Consider the following 22,551-nt stretch of genomic DNA (forward strand, 5'->3'; position numbering starts at 1 on the left):
CTCAGGTACTCCTGATTTCAGGGCCGGTGCTCTATCCACTGCGCTACCTAGCTGCCCCACATCATCTGTTTTATAAAAGAATGAATAAGTAGACTTAAGTACATTTCCAGGTCCACAGCTTTTTTTTGGTTTGGTTTGGTTTTGTTGGCGGGGCAATGAGGTTTAAGTGACTGGCCCAGGGTCACACAGCTAGTAAGTGTCAAGTGTCTGAGGCTGGATTTGAACTCAGGTCCTCCTGAATCCAGGGCCAGTGCTTTATCCACTATACCATGTAGCTGCCCCCAAGTCCACAGCTTTTTAGCAATCCAACAGTTTAAAGTCTAGCTTCTTAAACTGTGGGTCATGACCCCATATGTGGTCAAAAAAACTGAATGTGGGGGTTGGTGAAAGATTTGGCAACAACAAAAGGTTGTGTATATCTATTTTATATACCTATATACCTGGGGTGGTGCAAAAATTTCTCAGGTGAAAAGAGATTTCGAGTGGATAAAGTTTAAGAAGCAATTTTTACATGACCCATGATGGCATGCACAGTGCAAAGTTCAAATTGCTGTCTGTTAAGAACCAAGGCAGGGGCGGCTAGGTGGCACAGTGGATAGAGCACCAGCCCTGGAGTCAGGAGTACCTGAGTTCAAATTTGGCCGCAGACACTTAACACTTACTAGCTGTGTGACCCTGGGCAAGTCACTTAACCCCAATTGCCTCACTTAAAAAAAAAGACTTTTCTAAAAAAAAAAAAAAGAACCAAGGCAGCAGCGACCCCCCCACATTCAGTTACACAATCCCATATGAGGTTGCAACCCATAGTTTAAGAAGCTAGGTTCCAAATTCTCTCCCTCCCTCCCTTCCCCTACTAGTACATTGAGAAGAAATAAGATATCACAAAGTTTTCTTTTTATTTTCCTTTTTTGTCATATTAGCCAATCTGATAGCTGTGAGGTGGTACCTCAGAGTTGTTTTAATTTGCATTTTGCTAATCAATAGTGATTTAGAGCATTTTTTCATATGGCAATAGACAGCTTTGAATTTTTCATCTGAAAACTGCCTGTTCATATCCTTTGACCATTTCTCAATTGGGCAATGACTTGTATTCTTAGAAATTTAATTTAGTTCCTTAAGTATTTTAGAAATGAGGATTTTATCAGAAACACTGGCTGTAAAAATTGTTTTCCAGCTTTCTACTTTCCTTCCAATGTTGGCTGCATTGCTTTGGTTTGTAAAACAAAACAAAACACCTTTTAATTTAGTGTAATCAAAATGATCTGTTTTGCACTTCATAATATTGTCTCTCTCTCTTGTTTGGTCATAAATTCTTCTCCTCTCCATAGATCTAAGAGGTAAACTATTCCTTCCTCTCCTATCAGAAAGCTTTCTAACAAAGTTACCACGAATGGTTTCTTATGGAAGTAGTGGGTTTCCTGTCAGTAGAGGGCTTGAAAAACAACTAGATGGAACAGTGGATAGAGTGCTGGACCTGGAGGCAGGAAGACCTGAGTTCAAATCTGGCCTCAGACACTTCCTAGCTATGTGACCCTAGGCAAGTCTCTTAGCCCTGTTTGTCTCAGTTTCCCCATCTGTAAAATGAGTTGGAGAAGGAAATGGCAAACTACTATAGTACCTCTGCCAAGAAAACCCCAAATAGGGTCACAAAGAGTAGGACAGGACTGAAACAACTGAACAACAACAAAGATGTTAGAGAAGCGATTTATGCTAAACATTTAAATCTGGGATTCTATGTCACTGGTGAATGCTAAATTCAGGGTACCCTTGGGCTGTGATCTGCCCCTTAACACCACCTTTTATTAACTTCTCTGTATCCTGCCAATTTGTCCTTTTTACTTCTATGTGGTATTATTTTCCCCCCTAATTATCTAATATTCTATCCATGATATTCTACATATTCTAGAAAATATTCCTGAAAACCAAGACTAATTAAAATTGAAAGCTAAAAAGCTCAGAATAGAACACACTTGTGGGGTGTCCCACTCTATTATTTTCAGTTGGATCCTGTTCCTCAATAGATTACTGGTTCTCTTACTACCTCTGCTTCTCCCCTCCCCCCATTCACAATAGGGGGCAAAAAATCTCACCATCCTTTCTCACCATACTATACAATATACCCACCTTCTTCGATCTCTAGTTCTTGATCCAGACCTAGAAAAAGATGCAAACATTTAATTTCCCACAGCTACTATACTGAACTAAATAGCTGAACAATTCACATTTAGCTGGAGCTTCTGGATTTACAAAGTCTTTTCCCCACAACTACCTTATGAAGCAGGTGGTGTGCTACTCCCACTCTACAGATAATGAAGCTGAGTCTTTGAGTCTTAGAATTTGACTTGTCCAGTTACATAGCTAGAAATATAGGAAAGAGGGCTTTTCACATACTTGTTATATGTTCTAGGGCTTGCAAGAACTATACACTAAGTAACTACATAAAGAAAATTATAGCAAGGTAACTATGTTCTAAAATAGTTATGAACATGACTAACATGGAAATATTTTGCATGACTGCACATGTATAACGGATACCAAATTGCCTGCCTCCTTAATGAGGGGGTAGGGGAGCAAGGGAGGGAGTTTTAAAATTTAAAATGTAAAAAAACAAATGTTAAATGTAATTGGGGAAAAAATATTTAAAAGTTAAATAGTTATGAATCCGTAAAATCCCAACTCTACCAATTGTAGCTTAAAGGATACCACACTAACTACATCTTGACTTTACAAATCTTTTCTGTTTACAGAACAATTTTTATCTCTTCCTCTGGGGATAAAACATGCAGAGATTAGATAAGGGATAAAATCAAAGGAAGGCTAAACACTATTTTGTTGCTTTAAATTTCTTATTTTCCACATAAACGTGGATGACTACAAACTCCCCTTTTAAGCACTTAAGTCAAAATCTAGCTCCTCCATAAAGTCCTTCCCCAACAGAAAGGCAGCAGTCACCACTGCTATATCCTAGTAGAAAAGAGCGTAAAATCTGGGATCAAAGCACCTAATATTCAAATCCCATCTGTCACTATCTACTAGCTATGTGACCATGGGTGGTCACAAGCCAACTGAAGGGTATTAAACTCAATCTCCACAGTCCTTTCTAGTTCGGGCTCTTGGATCCTGTGTGATCCACTCACCAGAAGAAATCTTTCCACAATTCTTATCTCATTCTCCCTTATGTCATAACTATTTGCATGCATCCTCCAGATACGATTATAAGCTCTAGAGTGCTTTCATCTTTGGATCCCTAGTGCTTAGTTGGAACTTATTAAATTTTGGTTATATTAAATTTGCAGAATCTTACTCATGTTTTCTAGAAAGCTGTTAAAACCACAAGTTCTTCTGAATTAGCGTAAGTACCATTTGATTTCTCTCAGGTGTGACTGCTGAAACTCACCTTCGGCCCATCCTTTCTTCTCGTTCTCGTTCTTCTCTCCTCCTCAAACGATCTTGATTTCTTTTTTCTTGTTTTTCTGCCACTGTTTTCTAAAAGCAGAGACACTTGTAAGATTTAAATATTGTGAAATTTTAAAGATAAAAATACCCCCAAGAGATGACTCTACAAGAATTTAAGGAATTTCTTAAGGGTCCTCCTTCTGCTAAGTAGAAGACTAATAAACTGTCATACAGAAGTCAATTTCTCTAAGCACATTTCACAAATTTATGACAAAATCAATCTAACAAACAAGTACTTCTAGATTTCATCACACTCCAGAGAAAAAAATTTTTCCCAATCATCAAATTGATAACATTCAGTGCTTAGCAGAGTACCAGGCACATAGTAGGCACTTAATCAATGCTTACTGACTGAATGATATTGCCTCAAAATAATAACAATAATCAACTTCTTGAAAGATCCTATGCCTTCCTTTCATAGCTGTGCTGTGAAATATCTGCTGCTAAGTTGCTTGCAAAATCTTACCAATGACCTGGCCACCCGGAAGCATGCTAAAGACAAGCACATATGAAAAACCATCAGTTTTAACCAGAGAGAGAAGCCAGTTTAAAGTCCACATTGTGTGGTTGTAGACTACTCTGAGCTAGGTTGATGATCTATCGAGCATATAAAGCTGACAGCCAACACAAAAAAGCTAAGAAGTTTTATTCTGAGAGAATTCATTACCAGCAACTCATCAACCAAAGCTTTGCTTTAGCTCAAGTAAAAAGAGTCTACCCTTTATTTTCTTCCTGTCCTACTTTCCAAGCAGACTGAAGGGTCAGGCCTCAGGTGATCCAGTGAAGTGGAACAAAGGCTGTGGCCTCAATATGTCAATATGACAACAGGTAAACAGTCTTTTCACAGGCATTCTCTGACCAAAAAGTCTATTTCTGTGCCTCAGAAACCAAAAATAGGAGGAAGAGTTAGGAAGGAGCCAGGGGTGCCATGATATGCCAGTATTAAGAGACTGCAGAGGTACTCCTACAAAACTAAAAGCGATCAGTCCTTATACTCAGTAGCTGAGATGTTTATGTTAAAATGGAGATAACACAGAAACTACTTACTTTGGAGGGCTGCTCTTCAAAGATTAAATAAGACCATATGTAAAGTATCTTGTTTGTTGTAAAAAAACACCTATATAACTGTCAGTTGTTAAGAGTATTTAACTGGTTTTTTATATTATAAGGAACTTTCAAAGTTTAAAAATCCCAACATGAAAGGGCTTAATTCAAAAACAGGGATGTTAAAAGCTAAATGAATATAAAATCTGAAGCATCCTGCTACAAAAGTCTGAAAGACAAGGTTTCATTCTTATGATTGGGTGCCAGTGAAACCAAACATACCCCAAAGAAACTGAAAGGAAAGACCTCCTCTTAGTAAATAATATAATGAACCTTACCCTCAACTGATCCAATTTCTCACGAATCTGAATAAATCCCAAGTGTAATTTGCCCCCGAAGTGATCTGCAAGCCGACGATCGTTATCATGGAGACCAAGGTATGCAGAACACACCTCACAGACTCGAAGTTTCTGCTGCTGGAAACTGGATGCTGGCATGGAATTTCGATATTCTTCCTAAGTAACAGAAGGAGGGGAAATTTACTCAAGATTTCAAACAGTTAAATTCCTTGCCTTCCACCAACTACTCTCATTTTTTTGAAATTGTTCTTTGTCGTCAACTTCTTGACTTCAGGGCCCTTGATACTCTTCTTATTGCTATTTTCCTATCTAGCCTAATACCTTCTAGCGAAATGTGCTCTCTTCATTCACCTTCCATATCTCCAGCTCTACACAACAGCATTCTGCTTTTTATGCTGTTGCTAGTTGATGTTGAAGGCTTTGCTGACACGCTGTATAACCAAGTTAGATGATCTATTTTCACCTGGGCCAACATTTGTTACTGAGCAATTCCTTTAACTTTCTGCTGACTCCCTGGAGATACACAGCTGCCCGAAATCTTTCCTATACTCTAACACTGCCCACTCCTGATGTTCCCTCCTATTCCAACACAAACTTTTAAAACAGAGCCCCTGTGCTCAGCAAGCAACACAACAACCAACACAGTTGACCCAAATAGTCCTCTTGTCCTCTGGCTGCTCTGGAAGATGATCATCTTGGTAGTAAGCCAACCAGTCATACAGATTTCAGTTATCAACAAGAGAAGAATGTTCCAGTGAAATCAAGAGTAGCAGTGGAGATCTTAACTATATAGGAGAAAAGTATTATTGAATGGAGGGGCCTTGCACTGAGCCAGCTTCTTTCCTAATGCCCCCAAACATTAAGGATAGACCCCTAGACAACAGCTCTACTAAAAACCAACATACAATGATAAGAACACTTTTATATACATCCTGTACACTTTGCCAAGTATTTTGTAAATAGTGAAGAGGAATAATTTGCCCTGAGCACAGACTGGGTCAGGGACATGTTGGTTCCTGACTTTCCTCAACAGTCTGGCAGGAGTTCTCTTTGCTACAATTTTTCTTACATGCTTCTTTAACTTCCCTCCTTTCCTTAAGTATAATCCTTTCACCAAGGGCAACTAGGTGGTCAGTGGATAGAGTACTGGTCCTGGAGTCAAGTGGACCTGATTTCAAATCCACCACTTGACACGACTAAGCTGTGTGTCCCTGGACAAGTCACTTAACCCCCAGTGCCTATAATATTCAGGGACATCTCTAGTTGTCCTGATATGTATCTTGCCATTGGACCCAGATGGCTATGAAGGAGAGAGGCTAGTGACATTGCACAGCCCTCCCTCACTTAAAATCCAATTCAGTGCACCCTGATGTCATAGTCGTCTTCGAACACAAAGGACAAACAACAACCCTTCCACCTGCAGTCCCTCTGGGACTTGGGCTCTATCACTTATCTCTCTTCCTTGCTCTTTCCCTTCTGCCAACAAACACACCCAGTTTAAATCTATACTAAAAACAACCTTTTTATTCCCTAAAAGTTACGATACCCTTTATTTCCTTTCATTTTGACAAACTTCAAGAGTAGTCTACTTCTATACCAACACGCTCTCACCCACGTGTCTCTTTCATATGTGTGTGTGTGTGGGTGGATGGGTGGGGAATCTGTACAGTCCTACAGAACCCAGAGCAGAGTAGGCAATTAGCAAAGATTTGCTAACTGGACTGCAAGCAGATCAACCAATAATACAAAGCTTTCAACTTTCACAGTAAGGCTGCTCAAAGTGGCTGGGAGCAGGAGTGGGATTTCAAGGCATATTCTACTGCTTCCTATGTGACCTTGGGCAAGCCATAGCACCTCTTTGGGTTTCTTTACCACCCATTAGACTGAGTTAATTATAACTGCCTAAAGTTTTCTATGAACTTTGGTGATTACCATTAAATGACAAAAACCATCAGAAGCTGAGTCACTGTAAAGAGCACTAAGTATAAAAAACAGTGGTTTTCAGTGTGTCAGTTTACTCACCTATAAAATGGGGATAATACTTCCACAATGTTACAGAGTTGTGAAGCTCAAACAAAATGACAGTAAAGGGCTTTGTAAACATAAAATTCTATATCAATACCAGTTATTTTTTTCAAAAGATTTCCAAAAAATAACCGCTTTATACAACAAGCATATAACAAAACAAGGGGGCATCTAGGTGGCGCAGTGGATCAAGCACTGGCCCTGGATACGGGAGGAACTGAGTTCAAATCCGGCCTCAGACACTTGACACTAACTACCTGTGTGACCCTGGGCAAGTCAATTAACATCCATTGCCCCACAAAAAAACAAACAAAAAAACAAGTTGGCATTTGCAACAATGGCCCTCAACATTAAGAGAAACAGTTATAAGTAATTATAGTATGAATAGTGTCAAAGAATAGGATTATTATAAAGGATTTTGGGTCTCTTGAAATCCAAGTGGTATGCTGAATGAGGAAGGCATATAGTTTTATCACCTTATATGTTAGCATTTAGAATATGGCAGTAACTTCCACAAAAGATAGAATTTAGAAGGGGAAAAATCTTCTGGATACTCCAAGACAACTGATAACACATACTAACAAACAAACAAACAAAAAGCATCAGCGAGAAATCAAGTTCATATATAAACAGTGATGTCACCCACTGTGCATTCTAACAAAATATGGCACTGAATATTGATAAAGCACACCTCAGTTACCAGGCCTTCATTTTTCTGGGGGGAAACAAAATATAAAACAAAACAAAAAGCCCATAACACAAAGCTAACAACTGTTGTTGTTTTTACCAGCCCTGTGATTCACTGATGTAGGAAATTCCTGATGAAAACACTCCTTCAACCAATGCAACACTTAAACCCAAATTCAAAGATGCTTGAAGTTAGGAGGAGATCACAGCCCAACCTCTGGGCCAACTGGGAAGTGCTTCCAGGTCTTTAAGCTTATACTTTCCCAGAAAAGCATGAATCTTCTCATCTGAGCAATTGTATACTCACATGAGTTATGCAGAGATGATCTCCATGATGATCAAAGCAAGAATATTTGCAACACTATCTCCAATGAGTACTCATGCAGCTTGAAGATACCCAATGATAAAAACACCTCCCAGAAGCAACTCATCTCTCAAACTATAATTAAATACTTCCAACAATACACTGAAATTTGTCTCCCTATGATTTCTACTCAATGGCCCTAGTGCTTCCTTCTGGGGCTATACAGAAAGACCTTTGAATATCTGAAAATAGCCATCTTGAAATAAAGCTTCCTTCTAGAACTATATACAATATTCTAGCTATGGTCTGACAAAGGGATAACATTAGTTGCCCTCATGCTGGACACTATATATTTAACAATGTGGACTAAGATAACATTAGCCTTTTTTGCCTACCGTGTCAAATTACTTAAAAATCTATTCTTATTCTTCATTTAAATGAGTATCTTGCATCAATGGTAGGATGGTATAAATAGAAAGTACAAACTAGTCATCAAGAGACTTGTGTTCGAATCTCAGCTTGACCTTTTTATTAGTCATGTTTCCTCAAACAAGTCATCATTTCTTTAAGCTTCCATTTCTCTCAGGTAAAAACAGATGTATTATCTGCCCTGAAGTGCTTAGGAAAGTATTAGAACTTCCTAACAAACCTCAGCTTCTTTTTTCTTTGCTCGAACTTTCTCCACTTCCATAAGGATCTTCTGGGATTCATCCACATTTCCTTCAGCTCCCAGCTGTTCAGCTTTAGCAAGCAGTTTGCCAATTTCTTCATTCAATTCATGTACCTTTTCTGCCTAGAGGAGAAAAGAAGAATCATGAACACAAGTCTGAAAACCTCTTACAGCTGTTCTATTTCAGAAATGTGTATTTGAGAAACAGGGTTTATATGGAAGCAATCCTAAGAACTAGACTGTGGTTTATTTACATCCTCTATATTACATTAAGAATGGAACCTTTTCTTTCCTAAGACAAATGTCAATTGTTGAGGCTTTGAATTTAAAGCATATTCCAGTTTTTCTATTCCCAATTTAAGCCTTTGTTCACAATGCCTGCTTTACAAGTAAACTCCAACCCCTCCAATCATAGCTCAACCTTATTCTAATTTTCACAACTCAACAGTCATAAAAAAAATCTTTCTAGGATTAAAACACACAATGAAAGCAAAGATTTTCTTCAACATGTCATGATCACTGGGGGCAGCTAGGTGACACAGTGGATAAAGCACTGGCCCTGGATTCAGGAAGACCTGAGTTCAAATCCAGACTCAGATACTTGGCACTAGCTGTGTGACCCTGGGCAAGTCACTTAACCCCAACTCCCGCACCCCCCCCCCAAAAAGTCATGATCACAGATTACTGAGTAGTAATTTACCTAAGCATCATTTAATTCCCTATTCCAAGATGAAAAACTACTAATGCAAAAAAAGAAAAAGTCAGTTACTAAATTATAGCCAATTTGTGCTAAAAAGGATTCTTTACTGTTGGAAAGAAACATTTCTGTTGAAAAGAAAACACTCCCATGAACCATGATTCCCCAAAGACAAAAAAATAGGCAAATTATATTTCTAACAACATAGAAAGGGTTGAAAGTATTCAGATATTCGGCTAATAGCATTTACAACTGTAAGGGACATAGTTCAAGGGTCAAAACAAGGCAGTAAGAAGATCATGGGACTGAAAATAGTTCCCAACTCTAAATTCTGTGGTCTTGCTACATCACAATTACCTCATACCTCTCTAGATTATTTTGAGAATCTAGGGAGTCCTAGGATGGCAACAATCAGGGACATATTTAATTCAAGGTATAATTTAAATACTTGACTAGTTCAAAAATCTGTGATTTTCACCATCATTTCATCCACTGAACTCCATCCAACTCAACTAAGACCTAGTACGCAGTCTTCAAAAATTCCTGTAACCAAAAGTTTACTTCCTTCTTGGGCCGACTGTAAATGAATTTTGCTAGACTAGTCCTCAAACAACAGACATACAATCTGTCATCATGATTAGCATGAGAAATAATTAAAAACATGGCAAATGCAATTTTTTTTTTTACCCACAGCTGTAATTTCATAGGTATAGGAAACTCCCTCTAGCAATGCAGACTTGTCAAATATGCTGCAAACTACATTCTGAAATAGATGTCAGCAGGTACTAAGAGATTAAGTGACTTTCCCATTGTTAGAATATGTCAGAGAGAGGACAAAAACCCAGATAGTCCTGATTCTGAGCCCAACTCTTTGTCTACTGAACCGTAATGCTTCTAAACTACAATTAGCCAACCACACTGTGAAATGATCAGCACACATGAATAAAAAGTAGATCCGCAAGTACAACTGACTAGTGTCATCAGACAATACCTTCACAGCTCTCTTCAAATATTTTTCAGTGAAATTTTGAGAGGTGACTACGGTATGGTAAAAAGAATCCCAAACTACTGCAGAAGACAAGCATACTGATATACACTTCTGCTGGAGTCATGAATTAGTCCAATAATTTTGGAATGCAATTTGAAACTGTGCTACAATTAACTAGAACATTCATACTCTTTGATCCAGAGAGTCCATCTATAAGGAAAGTCTGAAGAGATCAACTGTCTTACATACAACTGCTATTTCTCGTGGTACTTTCTATGGTAGCAAAGAACAGGAAACAAAGTGCCCATAATTGAAAAACCACTAAACAATGAATAATGGAATATCATTGAATCACGATGAAAATACAAAGACAAAAAGGAAACAAAACTCCATATAATGGGGCCCAGAGAAGAGCTGAAAAAATATTTCCCCTTCCTCTCACTGCAGAGATGGGGGACCACAGATGTGGAATAAGGCTCATATTAATAGAAATAGCTGATACGTTTGGTAGAAATGATTGGTTTCCCCTTCCTTGTGTGTAACTAAGATCAGAAAAGGGAAAAAAAACCCAATTCAGCAAAACCAACCAACATATCAATTGCTTCTGGAAATATGATCAATATTCCACACCCATGGGTCCCCCACCTCTGCAGTGAGGGGAGGGAGGTACATTTTCTCAACTCTTCTCCAGTTAGAGGAAGGATATATTTAGAAATGAATGCAATATGCTACAGAAGAGTTCCAGGGAACTCATGATGAAAGAGGATCTCCAAATCCAAGGAAAAAAAAAAAAAAAAGAACTGCGGAGTATAGATGCTGAATGAACCATACTATTTCTTTTGGTTTTGGTGCTGTTGTTTTTTTTCTATTTTGAGGTTTTTCGTCAGTGCTCTGATTTTTTCTCTTATAACATGACTAATGCAGCACATATATATAACCTATATCAGATTACCTGCTGTCTAGGGGAGAGGGAAGGGAGAAAAATCTGAAATTGTAAAGCTTATATAAACAAAAGATGAGAACTATCTTTACATGTAACGGAAAAAAAAACACTTTATTAACTAAAAAAAAAAAAGTAAGCTAATTGTGGGTAGGAACTGTCTTTGCTTTTATATATTTGTAGCCCTAGTGCTCAGTACCTCCTTGTAAGGGCTTAATAAATGCTTTTTCGGTCACTCAAAAAAAAAAAAGAAAAGAAAAGAAAAAAAGAAATGAATGCAATAGGGGCAGCTAGGTGGCACAGTGGATAGAGCACGGGCCCTGGATTCAGAAGGACCCGAGTTCAAATCCAGCCTCAGACACTTAACGCTTACTAGCTGTGTGACCCTGGGCAAGTCACTTAACTAACCCCAATTGCCTCACCAAAAAAAAAAGAAATGAATGCAATATAAAAAACAAAAGGGATCGTGTGTGTGTGTGTGTGTGTATTTATACTTATATTTTCAATGAATAACTGTGAGAACTGGGTCTTGGCACTGTCACTGAATCATTACCTAAAAACTTCTGCTAAAGATTCTTTAATAAGTAATATTTAAGTGGCATTTCCTTTCTCTTTTAAAACAATTCACTTTCCCATCTTGGGCCTTAGTTTCTGCATCTGTTTTTGTTGGTGGTGGTGAGGCAATTGCCTAGGGTCACACAGTTAGTATCAACTGTCTGAGGCCGGATTTGAACTCAGGTCCTCTTGACTCCAGGGCCGGTGCTCTATCCATTGTGCCACCTAGCTGCCCCCTCATCTATTTTTAAAAAGGGGAAGTTGAAGCAAGTTTCTAGGATCTTCCAACTGACTATCTACAAAAAATAAGCAAACCCCATGAAAAAAGATCTCCAATTTGCTGAATCTCACATTTACCTTTCTGCCTTTACCTTATACACATGACAATGTACATCACATGGCAGTCCTTCCTAACCTCACAATCTTTAAACATTTCTGAATCTCAAGAGTATTCCCTCAATTTTACCTAGGAAGCAGTTTCCAATCTGTTAAAAGTCTGCCACCTGCTTTTTTCAAATATCAAATTTTCAAGAACCCCGCGCTTTTTCTTTCTTCAGAAGAACAGTCAAATTACTAACAGAAGGCAGGGGTAATTTTTTTCTTCTCGAGTGGCCAACTGGCTCAAACCTGAAAGGGCACATCAACACAGGATCTAGGATTCTGGGACCTCATTTGTTCTTTTGCTGGCCTCTAAGCCTTACTTAAAGCTAGTCTAGATTTTAAAAAATTTTATATCAAGAGCATTCACCAACACCCACATACTTTCTGTGCCATCCCTAATGTGTAAAAGACCACAACATGGCTAAAGTAGTTCTAAGGTGTATTCTTCTTGTTTTTAATTTTCTTTTCTTTTTTCCATTATGAATTTGACAATCATCAATCAACTATTCTAAGGTGTTTTTCCCCCTGGGTATGAGATTATTTTGATCTGGGTCATTTCCTGGGCAAAAAGTGCCCAGAAGACAGATGGAAAATCTTTTCTTCTTTTTCCATTAGCCTGAGAAAATGGAATAAACCCACAACACAAATTTGGTTGGGATTAAAATCTGGTAAGAGAGGCAGCTAGGTGGCGCAGTGGATAAGCACCAGCCCTGGATTCAGGAGTACCTGAGTTCAAATCCGGCTTCAGACACTTGACACGTACTAGCTGTGTGGGCAAGTCACTTAACCCCCATCGCCCCGCAAAAATAAAAAAATAAATACATACATACTTAAAAAAAAAAAAATCTGGTAAGAATAGGTCATCCCTACTAGTTCACTTGTTTTAACTAGTTTATGGTTTTCATTAAATTTACAGATGGCACTAAATAGCTAAACAGAGTACACTTAGTTATTCAGGTTTTTAGTCTACAAGTTTTTACAAGGCAGGATGGCCACTACATTCCCTAATCATTAGTGGTGCTTCTGCAATTTACTTCAGTGAGTGAGAAAACATCGACAGATGTTATATGCCTCGAGGGACCTTGATTATTATTAGTTATGAAGGTGGGAGTCAGTCTTCATGAATGCTTCAAATTCCAGATTGCTGAGCATCAGAGAATTCTTTAGACATGTATCTTTTTTAAAAAAGATGTAAGAATCCAAAACCTTCTCACTAATAGGGATGTAGGAACGTAAACATTTCATTAAATGATGATACCTTTGCAGAAACCTCAGCACTGATCTCTTCCTGTGTTTCAGCAAGTCGTTTCTTGGCAAGTTCAGTTCTTCTGTCACATTCTGCAATAAAGGACTCCAGATGATCCATTGCCTGCATTTAAGATAAATAGACAACTATAATCACATTTTCTTATAGCACTTAGAACTTACATAACCCGAGGTTAGTTTCTTATCACTGGGAAGCTGGTTTAAGAGAAAAATTTCAAGATAACACATGGTTCTTCCATCTTCTAAAAAACAAAACCCACCAACTCTACCCAAATATTTGACAGAAGTATTTCAGAAATATTTTCTTGAAACCTAATTTTTAATTTGTCCCACAATCTTAAAAAAGTGGGCTCAGGAAGTAATACAGGTCTTTGATTTAAAATCTGTGACCATAACAGGACAAATAATTTTTTTCTTCAAGTGAGAAAACACTGAGGTGTTTTTTTTTAATAAAAACATTAATTTACTTCAAAAATTTTCCTGAAATCTAAAGGATTGAAAGAGAAAAACACAAAGGATCTTGGTTGGAGATTTCATAGAAGATGTACGTAATATACAATATAATATGTAAAGAGATGTGAAGGTATTTCATCTTGTAAAGAATTAATTCACTAGGTTAATTTCTCTCCTGGCTGGCTCGCCAAAAACTGTGGGGACCAATTTTTAATTGTGGAGTGCTAGCTAAGCGGCTCGCCGCAATACTGGGGCAAGGAAGGAGACTGGCAGCCTCCCTCAAAACAGAATAAGATTTATTTTGACAAGAACGAACTTTAAAAAAAGCTTTATTTTTGTAGGAAGAGGACAATTTTAGTCAAAAAGAGATAATAAAAAGCAGTAATAGGCTGAGGCGAACAGAATGGTAAACCATTGGTTAAATCAATGGTAATTGGGAAAAGAATGAAAGATATAATTTCAAATAAATACTTAAACGAAGATAATCTTAGTAGAAAAATGGTATCCTAATAGATATTGACACAAATGTCTGACTAGCATATGTCTTCTGTCACATGATCAAAGATTTAAGGTCGGAAGTATTTAGAAATAACCCACTTGGGCAGCTAGGTGGTACAGTGGATAAAACACCTGCTCTGGGTTTAGGAGGACCTGAGTTCAAATATGACCTCAGACACTTGATACTTACTAGCTTGTGTGACCCTGGGCAAATCACTTAACCCCACCCCCCCACGCCCTGCCAAAAAGAAAGAAAGAAAGAAATAACCCACTCAAATATCTCCCCATTTAACCAATGAGGAAACGATCCCAATATGAAATTAATTTCCCAGGACTGCTAAATGAGCTACTGACAGAAGCAAATTTGAACCCTCCATTGTTTTGACTTAAAATTCAGTCCTTCTGGGGGCAGCAAGGTGGCATAAAGCACAGGCCCTGGATTCAGGAGGACCTGAGTTCAAATCCAGTCTCAGACACTTCACACTTACTAGCTGTAGGACCCTGGGCAAGTCACTGAACCCTCATTACCCTGCCCCCCCACCCATTCAGTGCTTCTTTCACTACAGACCATACTACCAGATGATAAATTTCAGTCTTTAATAGCAACACCATTTTAAATAGAGAGCTAAGAAATTTAAATATATATTACAAAATTAGCTTGTTAAAGTTTTTTAAAAGTTTAATTTGCAGAAAGTGATTATAAACTTTAATATTCAAATATAACAACAGAAGGTGTCAATCAGCCATTCTTTAATTCTATCAAGGTCAAAAGTCAGAAATAGGACAAAAAAAGAGCTTTAGGTTAAAGAGATTAACTTCCAAATAGGATTTTTTTTTTTAAATGGAAGAAAAGCCAGTCACAGAGAGGCCTTCTCTGGAGATCTTCAAAGCTACAGCTTTTCATTTTCTAGAATGGTTTAGGAAATGGTCTGAAGGGAAAGGAACCTATACTAATATCGATCTTATGATCCCAACTAAAAAACCTACTACAGTCAGTTGAGTCAGATCACAAGTGCTCTGCACATAGTAAGAATTTAATAAATGCTTTATTCATTTATTCAATTTTCAGGGGCTTATATTCACACTACTTGCAGAATCTCAGTATAACATCTGTTATTGGAAATTCAGTTTAGAGCTAATTTTCCTAATATGGCTAGGTTATATATCCTCAGTTTTACTAACTGCTTAAGCAAAAACTCAAGAAGATTAAAAAACTAGGTATATATACTGCAAATCAACACCAAATAGAAAACTTTAAAATGCCCACATATGCTCTTAAATGAGTTAAAAATACTCAATTGTTGATTCAGTTAAATGACCTGACCACTATCAAGTTCAGAACACAATACATTTATACAGGTCAAGGTTCTTTTTATTAGGAAATATTACTCCACATATTTACTTTCATATTTCTTTAGCACCTTGTATAATATATTTTCTGTTCCTACTCACATATGCTTAACACAGCTAGGCCTAAAACCACTACAAAATGTATGTAATCTCATGTTACTGCAGAGGCAATCTTTTATTTTTTGTTTTTGTTTTTTAAAATAAAAGTATTTTATTATTTTCCAGTTACATATGAGGTTTTTTTGTTTTGTTTTGGTGTTGTTTTTGCAGGGCAATGAGGGTTAAGTGACTTGCTCAGGGTCACACAGCTAGTGTCAAGTGTCTGCGGTCACATTTGAACTCAGGTCCTCCTGAATCCAGGGCCAGTGCTTAATCCACTGCACCACCTAGTTGCCAAGATAGTTTTTTAAAAACATTTGTTTTCATAGGATTTTTAGTTCCAAATTTTTCTCCCACCCTCCTCCCCAAGACAGAAAGCAATCTGATATTGGTTATATATGTACAATCGCATTAAACATATTTCTGCATTAGTCATATTGTGAAAGAAGAATTAGAGCACAAGGGAAAATTTTTAAAAAGAGGGGAAAAAAACACCACGGTCCAAAAGCAGAAACAGTATGGTTCAATCTGCATTCATAATCCACAGTTCTTTTTCCTGGATTTGGAAAACATTTTCTATTGTGAGTTCTTTGAAAATGTTTTGAATCATTGCACTGCTGAGAAGAGCCAAGTGTATCACCATTGTTCATCAGACAATGTTGCTGTTACTGTGTACAATGTTCTCCTGGTTCTGCTCCTCTCAGTCAGCATCAATTCATGTAAGTCCTTTCTGGATTCTCTGAAATCTACCTGGCTCATCGTTTCTTACAGCACAATAGTATTCCATTATATTCATATACCACAACTTGTTTAGCCATTCCCCAATTGAAGGGATTCCCTTGATTTCCAATTCATTGCCACCACAAAGAGAGCTGTTATAAATATTTTTGTACATGTGGGTCCTTTTTCTTCCTCTATGATCTCTCTGGGATACAAACTTAGCAGTGGTACCACTTAGTCAAAGGGTATGAAGAGTCCCATAGCCCTTTGGGCATAGTTCCAAATTGCTCTCCAGAATGGTTGGATCAGTTTACAGCTCCACCAACAATGCATTAGTGTTCCAATTTTTCCACAACTTCTCCAACATTTATTATTTTCCTTTTTTGTCATATTAGCCAATCTGATAGAAGTAAGGTGGTACCTCAGAGTTGTTTTAATTTGCATTTCTCTGATTAATAGTGGTTTAGAGCATTTTTTCATGTGCCAATAGGTAGCTTTGATTTCTTCATCAGAAAATTGCCTGTTCATATCCTCTGACCATTTCTCAATCGGGGAATGACTTGGATTTGAATAAATTTGATTTAGTTCCCTATATATTTTAGAAATGAGGCCTTTATCAGAAATACTGGCTGTAAAAATTGTTTCCCAGCTTTCTGAGGGGCAATCTTTTAAATACTAATTTAATCTAGATCCCACCCTGTTAAAACTGGTTGAAAACTTCCCTTGTCTCCTCAATTATCTGGGAGTAAGTTGCCCCTCCTCAGACTCTCAGCTAAGATCCTATCATACTTGAAGTCATTCACCACAATCTGCCTCTTCTCAACATCTCAAAAACCTTTGAAATTATACTCTACTTCTTTCTCTAGTCACTAATTAAAAGGTGGTTTTCTAGCTACCAAAGTCAATCCCATCATTTATCTCTATGCCTTTCATTTCTTTTCTTTCTTTCTTTCTTTTTTTATTTTTTGGGCAGGGCAAAGAGGGTTAAGTGACTTGCCCAGGCTCACACAGCTGGTGTCAAGTGTCTGAATTCAGATTTGAACTCAGGTCCTCCTGACTCCAGGGCCAATGTTTTATCCACTGTGCCATTTAACCGCCCCTTATTCCTTTCATTTCTACTCTTTACCCAGTTACTGGTTCTTTCCCTGCTGCACACACAAAAATGATCAGATCTCCCCTTGTCCTTAAAATACCACCCAGAATCCCACTATCAACACTAGCCAGTGTCCCCTATTTTACCTTCCTTTCTCAAACTCTTTCCAAACTCTATAGAATTGCTCGAGTTCTTGAGGGGTTGGGGGGAAGGAAGAGAAGTTGGAACAAAGTTTTAAAAAACTGATGTCAAAATTTGTTTTTACATGTAATTTGGAAAATAAAATTCTAAACAAGAAAAAGAAAAACCTGGAAAGACTTAAATGAACAGATGCAGGGTGAAGTGAGCAGAATCAGGAGAACACTGTACACAGTAACAACAATATTCTACCATGAACAGCTATGAATGACTCAGCTAATCTCAGCAATACAATGACCCAAGACAATACCAAAGGACTCAATATGAAAAAAATGCTATCTGCCTCCAGAACATGTTCACTGTAGTACCCAACTTTATCCATCCCACGTTCATTAAATTCTGCCCTGTGCCTAGTCCTTTTCCCACTTCAATTCTCCTAGTAGTTATATTAAGTCTCCTGTAACTTTGATCTTTTAATTTTGATACCTCTTTGTGACTTAAAGTCTATCTATCCTTGATGCCTCCACTTACTTTCACTTTCTTCTAAACCAAGGACTGTTAATGTGGGATGTCAATACCAGAAGAGGCATATGCAAAAGATGTTATAAAAGTAAAATCAGGGCAGCTAGGTGGTGCAGTGGATAAAAGCACCAGCCCTGGATTTTGGAGGACCTGAGTTCAAATCCGGCCTCAGCCACTTGACAGTTACTAGCTGTATGACCCTTGGCAAGTCACTTAATCCTCATTGCCCTGCAAAAATAAAATAAAATGAAAAGTAAAATCAACAAGCCTAAAGAGTTGATGATAAACTAGGTTGGGAGCCTGAATACCATCAACAGTAATCAGAAGTTTGAAAGGGGGAAGGTTTGGGGGGGAAAGATAGTTTAGTTTTGGACATGTTGAATTTGAGATTTCTATAAGACATCTTAGTTTGACTTGCTTAATAGCCAGTCAGAAATGCAAGACTAAGTTAGGGAGCAGCTAGGTGGCGCAGTGGATAAAGCACTGGCTCTGGATTCGGAAGGACCTGAGTTCAAAGCCAGCCTCAGATACTTGACACTTACTAGCTGTGTGACCCTGGGTAAGTCACTTAACCCCCATTGCCCTGCTTTAAAAAAAAAAAAAACCCCGACTAAGTTAGGAACAAGGTTAGTGCTGGATAAGTAAATCTAAGCATCATCAGCATAGAGGTGATAAATGAAATTATGGGAGCCGATGAGATAACCAAGTGAAACAGTAAAGAGGGAGAAGAGGGTTCAGGACAGAACATTGTGGAATACCTACAGTTAGCAGGTATAATGAATATCTCTAGTAAAGGAAACCAAGAAGGAGCAGTCCTAGGTAGAACCAGCAAAGAGTACTATCACAAAAAACCAGAGAAAAGAATACCAGGGAGAAAAGGGTAACCAACAGTGGTGTGTGTGTGTGTAGGTAGAAGAGGAGTGTTGGGAAAAAACCTTGAAAGTATGCACTGATAAGGCTACCAAAAATGATACTCTTCTGTAGCTCAATTGTGAAGAGTGTATAGTACTTTTAACCAACTAAAAATCTGCCCTGAACAGAAGTCTAGTACCTCACATGTTAACTAAACAAAAATGGGGAACCTAAGGTCATTAAGATCGCTTTTGAGGGCAGTTAGGTGGTGCAGTAGATAAAGCACTGGCCCTGGATTCAGGAAGACCCGAGTTCAAATCCAGCCTCAGACACTTGACACTTACTAGCTATGTCCCTTAACCCTCACTGACCCACAAAAAAACCAAAAAGATCACTTTTACTTAGTGGTAAAATTTAAAAGATAAATGGGTTAGAGAACTGCAATTTTATTATGAAGTAAGCAGTTGTCTCTCTCAAATCATAAAATCTCGAAGTCTTAGGGACCTCAGAGACCTACTTGTTCAACCCATACCTGAACAAAAGTACACTCTACAACATACCTGACAAGTGGTCATCCAGACTTTGCTTGAAGACCTCCAATGACAGGAAACTCACTATTTCCTGCAGCCTACTGCACTTTTTCAACAGCTATAATTGTTAGGAGTTAAATTGGAAAACAATAATCTCAAAGGTCCCTTGCAGCTCTCATTTAGTCCACCTTACACATTAAGTCACTGGGAGGTGAACATTCTTTTGTTTTGGTTTTTTGTTTTGTTTTGTTTTGTGGGGCAATGAGGGTTAAGTGACTTGCCCAGGGTCACACAGCTAGTGTCAAGTGTCTGAGGCTGGATTTGAACTCAGATCCTCCTGAATCCAAGGCCAGTGCTTTATCCACTGCGCCACCTAGCTGCACCTGGGAGGTGAACATTCTAATTCAACACATTAATCCTGGATATTTGGGGAATGTTTTTGCTAGTCTGTGAATAAACAAGAAGGTGGGAGACTGAGTTAATTATTTTAGTTTCTTATGTTGATTTATGTGATGTAAAACCAAAAGACAACAAAGCAACTAACTTTAAAAAATAGGACCAATTTAAGGCACAAGTGGTCAAAAGTGTTTTAACAAACAGTTCTCAAAAGAACTGCAAACTACTAACCACTACATTACAAGATTTTTCTAGATCACCACTAACAGAACTGCAAATCAAAACAATGCTGTAGTTTTTACTCTTATATCCACTAACTTGGCAATGATAAAAAGATGGGAAATCAATGTCTGAGAGGAGGTGGGGTACAGAAAGGACACTGGTGCAATATTACTGTGAAGTAATTTAACACAGCATTTTTAATTATGTATAAAAAAATGAACAAAATAGGGGGCAGCTAGGTGACACAGTGGATAGATAAGGCACCGGCCCTGGATTCAGGAGTACCAAAGTTCAAATCCAGCCTCAGACACTTGACACTTACTAGCTGTGTGACCCTGGACAAGTCACTTAACCCTCATTCCCCCCACCCACCCCAAAAGAACAAAATGTCTAAGCACTTTGACCCAGAGGTCCCCCTACAAAGCCCATACCCCAAGGAGGTCAAAGACAAAAGGCCACATAAACATTAAAACATGCATAGAAGCATTTTTAGAAGAGAAATGAAAACAAAGTAGATACTGTTTGGGGAATAGCTAAACAAATCACGGTACACAAATGTAATAGATTATTAAAATGTTCTTAGAAACAATTAAAAGGAAGAATAAAATTAAGAATGGAAATTCATATGAACTAGTATAGGATAAAGTAAAACCAAATAAAAAAATACACACAACAACATAAATGTAAAGAACAAGAACAAAAGAGAACACTATGATTACTATTAGTCCTGAAGAGATAAGATAATGTACCTCATTTCCCTTTTAGCTAAGGTTAGGGACTTTGAGTACATATACTGTCAGACTTGTTTGTGTGTTCATTAATTGTGAGAGCTGATTTCCCCTCTTTTTTTGTCATAGGGATCACTCTCTGGGTAAGAGAGGAGTGTTATGTTTTTAAATGTAGTTAATGTAGATAACAAAACAGACCGAAAAAAATTAATATTTGTGAAGCATCCAACCACCCCTCACCCCAAAGAGTTGAACTAATGATGGTGCTGGTAATTTTCTATCCAACTAATTCAAGGAAAGCACTTATTTCAATATACAAATTGGCTTCTATAGCTCTGTGATCACCTAAAAAAGATTTCCCACTATCTTTTAAAGTGGCTAAACACCCCACCCAACTTTGTTCTACTTCAAATGGGATCACAAAATGGCTTACTAATAGATTTAAAGAACTTTAGAACTGGGAAGTACCTTAGAGATCACTTAGTTCAATATAATTTTAGAGGAAAAAAATGAAGTCCAGCTTGTCAAGAATAATCTAAAAGCTTTAAAGTGGCCAATGTACCCCAACATTTCATTAGGCATATTCCCTCTCCCTATAACCTGTTTGGCTAGTTAATCCTCAAGTTTACTTAAATGACTACTTACTTCTCTTATATGTAATCAAGTAAAAAGATCCTTGCTGATATTCCTGTCTCTGAAGTGCAGATCATTAGACATTTGGCCAGGGGTTAAATTTACAGGAGACAGGGGCAGCTAGGTAGCATAGTGGATAGAGCACCGGCCCTGGAGTCAGGAGGACCTGAGTTCAAATCCGACCTCAGATACTTGACACTTACTAGCTGTGTGACCCTGGGCAAGTCACTTAACCCCAACTGCCTCAACCCCCCCTCCCCCAAATTTACAGGAGACTAAGGCAACCTACAGTTCTGGAATACCTCATTTCCAAGAAGATGTAACCTATGGCTAACTTCTGAGTTTCTGGTGAGAGACCCAGTAAACCATTAATGGACCCTAATCACTCTGCTGAAAAAAAATGTTACAGTATAAAATGTTATTTAATAAATGGATTATTGAATGTAATCTCAAGAATACTAATAGTAAAACATTTTTTTGTTTCCTTTTAGTGTCGTTTCTTTTCCTAAAATTAATTTCTCATCTTATACTTATGAAATTAATTTTTTTAACACAAGCTTATGACTACACAAATCCCTATCACATTTCATCTTACTGGATCTAGTAACTTGACTTTTTGAATCAGAACTCTTTATCATGCAGTACATTATTACATCCAATGTTACATGACCTACAAATCTGATAAGCAGGTAATCAGTGCCCTTATATAAATCACAAATAAAAATCTTAAACAGCATAGGATTAAACACAGGTCTCTCACAGGTCATCCCATTAAAGATCTTCTTCCAAACCACTATGGATGCCTGAATCCACCTAATCATATCATTCCACATTCTTTCATATCTTACCTGGCCCATTTATCTTTTCCACAAAAATAGTATGAGACATTATCAAATGCTTTGCTAAAATTGAAGTTTGCTATTTCTATACCATTCCCTTGGTCTA

General features: G+C 37.8%; 1 protein-coding gene across 5 annotated transcripts in view; it reads right to left on the reverse strand.

Annotated features, from left to right (window-relative positions):
• Positions 1 to 22,551, reverse strand: part of LUC7L (LUC7 like) — a 44,833-nt gene that overhangs the window by 3,042 nt on the left and 19,240 nt on the right. For 4 of the 5 annotated variants that reach the window (XM_043998425.1, XM_043998460.1, XM_043998445.1 and 1 more), the window contains 5 exons: positions 13,365 to 13,475; positions 8,525 to 8,668; positions 4,839 to 5,015; positions 3,398 to 3,486; positions 2,125 to 2,154 (listed from right to left, as the gene is read on the reverse strand). In XM_043998425.1, coding sequence (XP_043854360.1) covers positions 2,125 to 2,154; positions 3,398 to 3,486; positions 4,839 to 5,015; positions 8,525 to 8,668; positions 13,365 to 13,475 — 551 coding nt within the window. Of the gene's footprint in view, positions 1 to 2,124; positions 2,155 to 2,269; positions 2,359 to 3,397; positions 3,487 to 4,838; positions 5,016 to 8,524; positions 8,669 to 13,364; positions 13,476 to 22,551 lie in introns of all 5 variants that reach the window. The other variant, XR_006355786.1, reaches the window with a different exon arrangement.

The sequence above is a fragment of the Dromiciops gliroides genome, chromosome 1, assembly GCF_019393635.1.
Source record: "Dromiciops gliroides isolate mDroGli1 chromosome 1, mDroGli1.pri, whole genome shotgun sequence".
Taxonomy (NCBI): domain Eukaryota; kingdom Metazoa; phylum Chordata; class Mammalia; order Microbiotheria; family Microbiotheriidae; genus Dromiciops; species Dromiciops gliroides.